This window comes from Octodon degus, unplaced genomic scaffold (genome assembly GCF_000260255.1).
Source record: "Octodon degus isolate 3935 unplaced genomic scaffold, OctDeg1.0 scaffold00104, whole genome shotgun sequence".
NCBI classification, from domain to species: Eukaryota; Metazoa; Chordata; class Mammalia; order Rodentia; family Octodontidae; genus Octodon; species Octodon degus.
Genome location: NW_004524680.1, coordinates 3,047,155 through 3,057,565, shown reverse-complemented (window position 1 = coordinate 3,057,565; position 10,411 = coordinate 3,047,155). Strand labels below are relative to the sequence as shown.

The 10,411-nt window shown below is 54.7% G+C and overlaps 3 protein-coding genes across 6 annotated transcripts in view; 2 read left to right on the top strand and 1 right to left on the bottom strand.

The window, feature by feature from the left end:
• Positions 1-4,773, top strand: part of Kifc2 (kinesin family member C2) — a 9,175-nt gene extending 4,402 nt beyond the window's left edge. The window contains exons 13-17 of the mRNA XM_023723857.1: positions 2,829-2,933; positions 3,014-3,135; positions 3,226-3,349; positions 3,431-3,817; positions 3,900-4,773. Coding sequence (XP_023579625.1) covers positions 2,829-2,933; positions 3,014-3,135; positions 3,226-3,349; positions 3,431-3,817; positions 3,900-4,151 — 990 coding nt within the window. The 3' untranslated portion in view covers positions 4,152-4,773. The remainder of the gene's footprint in view (positions 1-2,828; positions 2,934-3,013; positions 3,136-3,225; positions 3,350-3,430; positions 3,818-3,899) is intronic.
• A 145-nt stretch (positions 4,774-4,918) lies between these two features.
• On the bottom strand, positions 4,919-7,603 carry Foxh1 (forkhead box H1). The gene is made up of 3 exons (XM_004638867.2): positions 6,264-7,603; positions 5,915-6,019; positions 4,919-5,817 (listed from the first exon to the last, which is right to left on the bottom strand). The coding sequence occupies exons 1-3, from the start codon at positions 6,435-6,437 to the stop codon at positions 4,984-4,986; spliced, it is 1,113 nt and encodes a 370-aa protein (XP_004638924.1). The 5' UTR covers positions 6,438-7,603; the 3' UTR covers positions 4,919-4,983.
• A 100-nt stretch (positions 7,604-7,703) lies between these two features.
• The window catches only part of Ppp1r16a (protein phosphatase 1 regulatory subunit 16A), a 34,528-nt gene continuing 31,820 nt past the window's right edge, over positions 7,704-10,411 (top strand). The window contains exons 1-2 of one of the 4 annotated variants that reach the window (XM_023723853.1): positions 8,018-8,327; positions 8,809-8,938. The gene's annotated coding sequence lies outside the window, so the exon portion shown is untranslated. Of the gene's footprint in view, positions 7,778-8,017; positions 8,328-8,808; positions 8,939-10,411 lie in introns of those variants that run through there. The other 3 variants (XM_023723855.1, XM_023723854.1, XM_004638866.2) reach the window with 3 other exon arrangements.

Sequence of the window (10,411 nt, the reverse complement as noted above, 5' to 3'; positions counted from 1 at the left end):
CCACATGCCAGCCAGCCCTGCCCCCTGGTGGGCTGAGCTTGCCACACACATACACATAAATAAATTAATTAATTAATTAAAAAAAAAAGACCTCACACTTGTCAGGCAGGTGCTGTGCCAGTGAGCTATATCACTGGCCCCTAGCACAAACTCTTGCATACTCAACATCTAGCCACATTGTCCAAACCTCCTAGGACTTCGTGCTTTGAGAAGCAGGGAACCATCTCTGACTATGGACAGGCCCTAGGATGGTCTGTTTAGGGCAGACTCCTGGGGAAGTCTCTCTGAATGCCTGACCTCAGGAGAGTAGAGGGACTAGGAAAGAATCTTCCATGGAGTGTGGAAGCACAGATTCAGTGGTGCCTGTCTCTGTCTCTGTCTGTGTCCTCTCATTTTGGTCTTTCTGAGATAGGGTCTTGCTATGCAGTTCAGATCTCACTACTGAGCTCACTTTATAGCACAGGCTGGTCACAAGCTCCCAGTGATCCTCCTGCCCCAGCCTACCCAGTGCTGGGATTACAAGCATGTGCCACCACATCCCACTTACCTGCCTGCCACTCCTTTTTTGTTTTTTAACCTGCCAGTCTTGACTTGGCTTTCCCATCTATGAAATGTGAACACAGAATGCCCCTCCTTAAATTCCCAGCTAGCTCCATAAGCCTTCTGGCTTCTACCTTCCTGCAGGAGGAAGCAGAGGCATTGTTAGCACTTCAGGGCCGGCTTCAGGAGGCCCAGGATACCACAGAAGCCCTCCGAGTGCAGGTGGGGTTGGGGCCTGGGATGAGAAAAACTGGGATGTTGGGAGGAGGTATCTGGGACAGGACCTGGTAAGTGCCTGTTTCCTCAGTGACAGGGGTGGGGTTGGGGGGGTGGGGCAGCTGGGGGTGCAGGAGGTGCAGCTGCAGGGCCTTCGAGGGGCCCTTCAGCAGCTCCAGCAGGAGACAGAGCAGAACTGTAGACGGGAACTGCAGCAGGTGCATGGGCAGCTGGCAGGTAAGGACTGGGGAAGGGGGCTCATGGAAGGGCCTAGAGTCTGGGCTTTCCCTCCCAATGACCTTCTCCTTCCAGGATTACGGGCACGAATGGCCAGCCTGCGCCAAGGCTGTGGGGACCTCCGAGGATTGGTCAGCACCTTTACCCAGAGCTGTCAGGGTTCGCTGAGTGAGGCCAGGGGCCAGGTCAGGACCCCTTGCCTTCTAGGACCTCCTCTGTGGGAAGCCTATTCACCGTCCTGGGAGTATTTCTCCTTTCTTGGCTCTGGGGAGCTGTGTATACTAGTGGGTTGGTTGTAGACTCTGGGACCAGAACAACTCCTGGATGGCTGTATGACCTCACTTCTGTTCTCTTCCAAGCTGATAGCTCCTTAGAAACCCAGAGACAGATGAAAGGGTATTCTTGTCTATTCCAGGTCCACTGGATAATGTCCCCAAGGGGCCACCAAAAGGTGTAGACTACCATAATTGGCCATACAATGGCTCCATTTTTTTTCTCAGTACCCCATTTCACTGAGAGCTATTTGGACCCGTCTTCACCTTTATATCCTTGTTCTCTCAGGTATCCTGGGCCCTGGGGGCACTGTCAGCAGGAGGTTCTGGGACTCAGCTCCCTGATGAACATCAGGGGTCCCCAACTGGATGCCAAGGAAGGCTGCTGGAACTCAAGGGTATGGTGAATTTGGAAGGTGGTGCAGTAAGAAGGTCAGGCTGGAGGAAGTGGATCCTTTTGGTGCTTCAGGATCAAGTAGGCAATCTGTCTCATTCCCACTGTAGGAAATATCCGTGTGTTGTGTCGGTTGAGACCAGGGACACCCTCCAGCCTAGTGAGTGTGGAGCCTGGGCCAGGGGGCACCGTTACCACCTGTTATCGAGGGCGCCAGCGTCGCTTCTGCCTAGACTGGGTCTTCCCTCCAGATGCTAGCCAGGAAGAGGTGAGAGGCACCTTTTGTTCAGAATCCCCTGAAATCTGGAAGAAGCTCATTTCCTCCTACCTTGTCTGAAGGACGGAGGGTGACTGAGTTCCAGGCGGGAAGGGAAGGGAGCTCAATTCTCTGTATTCCCCATTTCTGTACTTCCACCTCCATCTAGTCATGGACTTAATCCCACTTTAGCCATCAACCAAGACTCTAAGCAGAGGTGACAGCTACCTAGTCACTAGCAACCTTCTGTCAAGAAAGCTAGCCATGTTGTTCAAAAGGTTGCTGTGTCCCATGTGCCAACCAGATGACTATTTCGGTCCCATCTGCAGCTCAGCCACTTTGCTGAACTTTCAGTGTGGGAATAAAACAATCATGGCTGGTCACTATCCCTTACAACCCTGAATCTACCTTGGGCTCATCCTCTATGTGCCAAGTGCTGTTGTGGCCCTCTAGGACACATTCCCTATTAACCCTCAAGAAGTGTCACAAGGGCCAGGGAGAGATAGCTTGCCTGGCAAATACAAGGTCCTGAGTTCAATCCCCAGTACAAAAAAAAAAAAAAAAAAAAAGTCACAGAGAAAAATGACACAGAAGAGAAGCATAGAAAAGAGTAATTTGCTTCAGTCACACTCTACCTTTGGATCAGATGGTCAAGCCCTACACCTGGCCTCTTGAACTCTGCTACCCAGGGCTCCTAAGTATGCATCAGGATTCCACACTCTCAGCCTATTTTCTTTTCGTTTTCATGAAGCCAGAGGGTGTTGCTGGGACATCCAGAGATCTCTGAAGCCACCTTGCAGGGAAATTACACTCTGCTCTTAACCTTGTTCACTGAACTTCCCACCCTTCTAGATCCTAACTAGGAACCCAAGGGCGGGGCTCAGAACACCTCTCCCCATTCCCCCGCCTCCAGGTCTTCAGGGAGCTAGAGCCAGCTGTACTGTCCTGCCTCCGAGGCTATAGTGTCTGCATCTTCACCTATGGTCAGACCGGGACTGGGAAGACCTACAGCATGGAGGTGGGGTGGGGGCCACACCTGGGGGGAAAGGCTCCAGGGGTGGATGTGAACCCAAAGTGGCACCCCCACACTGTTCTCAGGGCCCACCTGAAGACCCTGGCATAGCTCCTAGGGCCCTGCAGTCCTTGTTTCGGGAAATGGGGGCTGGAGGGCAGCACCGAGTGACCCTTAGCATGGTGGAGATCTACAATGAGGCAGTCAGGTCAGGCTTCTTTTCTTTTCTTTGCCCTGGCCCAGGATCTATTCAAGTACTGCTAGGGTCCAGGAACGAAGCCTTTCCTTTTTTCCTCAGGGACCTTTTGGCCCCAGGACCCCCGGAGCGCTTGGCAGTGAGGCAGGGCCCAGGCAGCCAGGGGGGCATCCAGGTGGCTGGCCTCACCCACTGGGACGTGCCAAACCTGGAGACCCTGCACCAGGTAGGGCTGCCTTCCAAGCCTCCTAACTGCCACCTTGGGCCTTGGAGTATCCCTGGCAACCCATTTGGTCCCGCCCTCCAGATGCTGAGTGTGGGGAGGAGCAACAGGGCCACTGCAGCCACTGCCATGAATACACGCAGCTCTCGATCTCATGCTCTGGTTACTCTGACGCTACGGGCAGCGTACCCCCCAAGAGGCCCTAGCCCTGCAGGCACACTGCACCTGGTGGACCTAGCAGGATCTGAGCGTGCATGGAAGGCAGGGTTGGCCAGTGCGCCACGAGGTGACTCGAACAGTGCCCAGCGTCTGCGGGAAGCACAGACCATCAATCGCTCACTGCTGGCCCTGGGAGGTGTGATGGCTGCACTGCGCTCCCGCAGGCCACATGTGCCCTTCCGCGACTCGCAGCTCACGCGTCTGCTGCAGCCAGCACTTGGCCCAGGGGCTACTGCGGTGCTCCTACTCCAGGTGGGGCCAGTGGCGGTGCGGGCATGGGGTACCTAGAGTGTGCGTGTGTGCAGGGCCTGCCCACTAGCACTGCTTTCTGCAGATCTCCACGCGGCTGGAGGACCTTGGGGAGACTGTCTGCTCACTTAAGTTCGCCCAGCGAGTGGGTCAAGTGGAGCTGGGCCCTGCCCGGCGCCAGAAGACCCCAAGATCCGGGACACCCTCCTCCCTCAGCACTGATACCCCACTCACTGAGACCGCCTGCACCCCTATACCCTCTCCAGGCAGCCAAAGTCCCAGCCCCCATGGGGACTCTGGCCTGGTCCTTGCGCCTCCAGGGGACCAGCCCCCTTAGTTCTAGGTTGCAGGGCTGTGGAAGGGGCTTGGGGTACCCCTCTGCTGGCAGAGGCAGCTTAAGAGCTCCTTCACCGCATCTCCCAGGACAACCTGCTTGACCTCTGGAGGATAATTGCCCCCCAATCTCCTCTCCCCCTGACTAGAGAAAAGTGTTAAGCCTGGAGAAATGGTTGTGCCCCACCCCATTGGGCCAGAGGCCCACAGCTCCCTCCTTATCACCATTTGCTCTTATCACAGCACACAGCGGGAGATCCCAGAGCTACAGGAGCCAGACCCCAGCCAAGTGGCTTCCCAAGTCACCACTTCTGCCCCCAAAAATCAGACTTGACATTAAAACACTGTAAATTTCTTTACTGTTATCTTCCCCACCATCTTCACCCCAAGACTATGTAGGGTCTAGTTTTTATTCCCGTACCCCTTTCCCAAAAGGTGCTACCTCCTTCCCAGACAGTTGAGGGAGGCAGGACTTCAGGCTGGACCTACCATTAGGCTCTCCCTCCCCCAGCCTGGAGCCAGCAAGGGGAGGGGACAGATGGTGATGGATAGATAAATGGACGGTGGTGGGCCTGAAAGTGAGACCAAGAAGGTCTACTCCAGGCTGAGCCCTCCTCCAGTTTACCCCTGGGTGTGGGGGAAGCAGGGGCATGACTGACCTGGTCCAGGGTAGTTGGGCTGAAACCCTTTGTGGGGTGGCCCAATAAACATTGTGGACTCTCACCAAGGCTGGTATTTCAAGGCTGTTGTGAATTCTGCAAATATTCTCCTAGCCTAACCGAGGCTCCTTATCAAACTGGGCATGCTGGGTGGGGGTAGCCCCTGTCCTGAGAGCTTCACAGACTGTACCAGGAGAACAGCCAGCCTGGGGCAGGGGCAGCCAAGTCCCGAGGGTGGCTGAGCCACACATCATAGATGCTCTTGTTGGGTGGTACTCCCTGAAAGAGGGTGTCTAGATCCCAGAGCAGCCCGGGGGAAGCCCCAGACTCGGGAGCAACCCCCCAATAGGCTGGGCTGGTTGAAGGTGGGCATTGAGGACAGGAGGTGGGTGGCAGAGGGGCCAACGGCATTACCACATTGGGAGTGTAAATGGGCAAGTAGGAGGTGGGCAGCTGTCCCCACAAGGAGGTCCGGCATTCCCCACTGGGCAGCTCCCCGGGGTCTACACTACCCTGTAATACATGGAGGGGCCAAGTTGTGGGTTGTGGGGATATTGCTGAGGGCCCAATGACTGCTCCTTGGGAACTGTCCCCTTCCACTGTTGTGGGCCCCTGGAGAGAGCAGAGGGGCCACAGAGGCCTCTCAGAGGAGGAAAGTGGTGGAGTATGCACCACCTCCTCCCCACTGCCCCCCAAGCCTGCCTGAGCTGGGCTGTTCTGTCTAGCCAGGTTAGGCTGCTGGGGCCAGGGTGCCTCCTTTTGAGGCTGCCCTAGCAGGGACTTGATGCTGAATCCTTCGCTGGGCTGTGGTAGAGGACTGGGTGTCCTATAGGGCCGGCCGTGCAGCACATAGGGGCTTAGGTCCTTGGCGAAGGCTCTGCATGTGCCCCGGTTCTGCCAGCGCCGGCATAGGGCTGTGTTCTGCAGGCGCAGCGCCTCTGCTGGGATCAGGCTCACGTCTACTGCCCAGAAGTTGCCTTTGGCTTGGGGCTTCGAAGGGTCCTTGGGCACCTGGGGGGTGGTGGGCTTGGGTGGGACTGTCCAACCCCAGATGCTCAGGGACTCCACAACCACCCAGCCCTGGGGCTCAGACCCTCACTTGCCGCACCTTGTGGAAGCATCGGTTGGAGGAAAGGTTGTGGCGAATGGAGTCCTTCCAGCCCTCGTAGTCATCCCTGAAGAAGGGGAAAACGGCCTGGACCTGCCGGATGATCTGAAACCAAGCAGCGGTCGGCGCCATGAGCCGGGTGGGTGGTAACACCCCTCCCCCACAGCCAGGCAACTCCCACCCCCATGGAGAAACACTTATGTGCCTGAGGGCAATTTGGGGGTTCCAAGGCCTGAACCCCTCAACTTCCACACTGGTAGAGCTGGGTGTGCAGTTGAGGTTCAGCTGAAACCTGGGGCAGGTGAGGAAAGGAGCGACCAGGAGTGTGGGAATGTGGGGATCCTCTCACCTGGGCCAGCTTCAGCCTGCGGGAGGGTGCAGCCTGAATCACCAGGGCGATCATGGCCAAGTAGGTGTACGGGGGCTTGTCATGTCGCAGGTATCTCTTCTTCCTCCTCTTGGGGGGCTTCGAGGGTGACCCTGCCTCAAGGAGCCCCAGGCGGGAGTTGCTGCAGGGCCCCATGTGTGTGTGGGGGCTGGCAGTGTGGTCCAAAGCTTGGCCCAGGGCTGCCAGGGTGTGTGGCAAGTTTGGGCCAGAGCCTGAGGCCGGGTCAGAGCCGGCGGGCCAGGCCCTTTATCATTCTTATGGAAGGGGGAGGAGAGAGAGGAAGAGGCTGTGGGGGAGGGGAGCATGCAAGGACTGCCACAATTAGCAGGTTTCGGTTAATCTGAAAGGGAGGGGCAGAGAGGATTCCAATGGGGACTTCTGGTGACCTCTTGAAGCCACCATACCATTCCTGGCTGCCTTTGGGTGCTGGCATCTCCTGTGAGGTAAAAGGAAAATCTTCAAGGGGTTTGTGGCCTGGGATTGCTTTGCCTGGGTCAGGGCTCAAGCTCCCACCTAAAAGAATGGGAGTAACTTGTCCTTACCAAGTTGCTGAGAAGGGTTATCTGAATCCTAGGAGGCTTCCTGGAGGAAGAGGCCATGAAGCCTCCACCCCAGGAGCAAAGGGGAGCTACAACTGCTTTGCTTTGAGTGATTTTCCCAAGAGTATGCTACGGGAGCCCAGGTGGGCCTTTCACCTCTTCCTGACCATCTGTGGCTCTGTCTCTGGGATCAGTCAGGATATATGTTCTGTACTTGCCCCCAAACCAAGGTTCTCACACTGGGCAAGTCGGCACAAGGAGGTATATGGGCCAGAGCATCATCAGTGGAGGTTGGTGCTGGTAGCCTGGCACTGCACTCCCAGACCACAAGGAGCCATTTAACACTATTCTGAGAACTGAGATTTTCTTGTGCAGCCCTTACCCTTTTTACCCTGAAAGGGCTGAAAAGGTGCTGCATGCAGTGGGTGTCCACTACCTGGAGGAAGTCAGGAAAGAGATGCACCCCTAGTATATTGGAGGATGTAGCTTGGGTCAAGTGGGGGACTATAGGGCACCACTGTTCCTGCCCACCCCACCTTGGGTGGGTTGGCCCTTTCCCTGATGATCTGAAACTCTCAAAGACCTCATCTGGCTTCTTCTGCACTCATGTCACTCTTTTAACTCAGGACTTCCCTGTTCTCTTTGCCAGGCTAAAAGCCTATATAGCCTTTCAGCCTCATTCGGAGCGCATCATTCTCTCCTGGAGGCGGAGCTCTCCACTGCTCCTGCCCAGCTCCTCCCTTTTCCCCCTCCTTCTCGCCGCTGTCTGCACCCACCGCCCGTTTTCCTGCCCCTACCCCTGCAGTTCCCCATTTCTCTGGTGCAGTTCTGGCTTTTTTGCCTTGGCACACGCAACTGCCTCCGCCCACCCATAGTGCCTCTGCTTTGAACAGTGAATTCCTCCGATCCTTCCTTCAAAGCCCAGCATATAGATAGGTGACTATCCTTCCAAGAATATTTGACCACCTGTCCGTCCCACCCCTCCCGGGCCCAGAGGAAGTCTGCGCAGCAGAGAGGGTCAAAGAACATGCCCCAGCCGCCTCCAAGGCTTTCCTGGTATAAGTCCCGCCCCTGGGCAAGAGCTCCATAGGCCCCGCTTCGGGCTCCCACAGGTCACCGCGGCTTCCGCTGCGGCCCGGAAGTGTCGCGTTGCCATGGCGAGGCTCCGCGCGGGGCCCGCCCCCGCGATGCCTACAGAAGCCAGGCGCTGAGTGACCAGCGTGGGGGCCCGACCGGACTCTGGGCGCGATCGCGCACCGAGCTTGCGAGGTTGCAGGTGAGGCGCGGCCTGCAGGCGGAGGATGGGGAGCAGGCCGTGTGGGGCGGGCTCCTACTGAGTCGGCGAAGGGTCGAGCGAGCGCGCCGGAGGAGCAGGCCGGGCCGGGCAGCGAGTGCAGAGATCGGGAGACGCTTCGAGAAGAGGCCGCCTTTGGAGGCTCGCGGATCTAAGTGTGAAGGCGTTGGGTTCTTCCAACCTGTTGGTCAGGTGGGCCTTGCCAGAACGGAGTTTATTTTTAGGTGAAGACATTCAGACCTCAGAAGAAAACAGGATTTGCTCAGGTGTAGTGTGTATTTGTAGTCGGGGAGAGGATAAATTGGGGCGTCTCGGGGATTGAAGTGCCCTAGCTTCTAAGTGGGCTCTGAGGCTCTTTGCACCTCATAGACTGGGGTCAGGCGAGAGTATGAACCGATCAGGGCTGAGCAGATTTGGGCGTCTGGCTGAGCCTCAGAGGCTCGGGGCACGATGGAGTTAGTTTCCACGGGATTAAATTAGGGGAGAAGGCTGTGTGAAAGAGTCACCCAGGTTCAGAGGCTCCAGAGCGAGGGTAGTCATCCCCACAGCTCTGTGCTTTCCAGTCCTCCTGGTTGTACTTGGAGGTGCAGGTGCGGGAGGTGGTCTTCTCAAACTTTCTGTAGCCTAGCAGTGAGCTTTTCTGGACGCTCCCCCACTTTATTTTCTCTGGTAGGATTGGGATTTCCCTGGGAGGCGTGTCTTATCTGTAACAGCCAGTTTCCGCTGAAGGCCACCTAATTTACTTCAGGGACTTAGAGCCACCGCTTGCCCAGCTCGGGAACTCCAGCACAGGGAGCACGGAGGTCAGTTGTCTGAGGGGTGGTGGATGGCTGGTGGGATCTTCTTACATGCTGGTTCCATGTTTGTCACTGTGATAAAAGTTCAGGGGCCGGGGAGATGGCTCAGTAGAATAAGCGCTTCCCTGGCAAGCACAAGGACCTGAGTTCAATCCCCGGTTCCGCAAAGAAAAAAAAAAAAAAAAAGAAAGAAAGAAAGAAAGAAAGAAAGAAAAGAATGACACAGAAAGGGGGGAATAAAAAGTCAATGGAATGGAAGGTGATCAGTGTTTCTACCTAGGTGGGTCAGAATTTTGTATTGTCATCATAAGGGGAAAGGCACAATTAGGACAGCGTGGGTCTAATATTAGAAAAGAGTAATGGGGTGATTTTGTTATTGTGTTGCTTACTAATCACACAGTGTACATTACATATATGCACGTGTACAACTTGGCACAATTAAAAATGATTCTCTCAAGAACATTTAAAATTTATATGCGGACATATGTCTGAGAAGACGACAAAGCAAAGCTTTTTAAATTTTATCTCTAAAGAGCTAGGATAGCTTGGTAACTTCTGGTTAAGAGAATGAGAAATAAGGAGATACTCTGGCTATACCTCCAGATGTTGAAGCCATTGAGGAGGATGGAGGGAAGAGGAGACTAGGAATGAAAGAGAAGGTATGTCTCTTGAGAAGAGCATCACAAACTATACAATTAAGAAAATGATGTAGTTTTTCAATTGATAATCTACACTTACAGCAAATACTCTGTTGGGTTTTCTTTTGTGTGTGGTACTGGGGATCAAACGGACCTTGTGCTTGCCAGGCAGGCACCTTTTTTTTTTTTTTTTTTGGCAGAACTGGGGATTGAACTCAGGCCCTTGCACTTGCCAGGCAAGCGCTTACTTAACTGAGCTATCTCCCTGGCCGCATAGGCAGGCACTTAGGCTGCTGAGCTATCTCCCCAGCCCACAACAAATACTCTGAGCGGTGAATTCTGTTGATCAGTATATGCATTGACTTTCGCTAGGGGGAGGAATTTAGAGGGGTTTTATTTTTTTCTTTTTTTTAGCCTTTTATTTATTTATTTGGTACAGGGTCTCATATGCAGCTCAGCTCAGACTCATAGCTGGGATTACAGGTGTGTGCCACCATGACTGGTTTTGGTGGCTGGCTCGGTGAGGAGCCAGCATGGCATGTGGCTCCGATTGAAGAGATTTTCCTCTGGAGAATGTGCCTATTTTAAGTGGACTCTTTGTTCAGCTTTGTAATTTCCACCATAATCCAGTCACAGAACATTTCCATCACCTCCAGCAGTTCACTGTTCTCAGTCCTCATTGAACCTGGGTCCTTGCACCTGCCAGGCAGGCTCTTAGACTGCTGAGCTATCTCGCCAGCCCATAGATTATTATTTTTTTTTTAAATTAATTTATTAGGGGGCCGGGGAGATGGCTCGGTGGAATATGCACTTCCCTGGCAAGTGCAAGGGCCTGAGTTCA

Excerpts from the sequence above, each read along its gene's own strand:
- Foxh1 (XM_004638867.2), bottom strand. The coding sequence starts at position 6,437 with ATGGGGCCCTGCAGCAACTCCCGCCTGGGGCTCCTTGAGGCAGGGTCA. Across the intron at positions 6,020-6,263 it reads GCAGGCTGAAGCTGGCCCAG|ATCATCCGGCAGGTCCAGGC; the intron begins GTGAGAGGATCC and ends GCTTGGTTTCAG. Across the intron at positions 5,818-5,914 it reads CCAACCGATGCTTCCACAAG|GTGCCCAAGGACCCTTCGAA; the intron begins GTGCGGCAAGTG and ends ACCACCCCCCAG.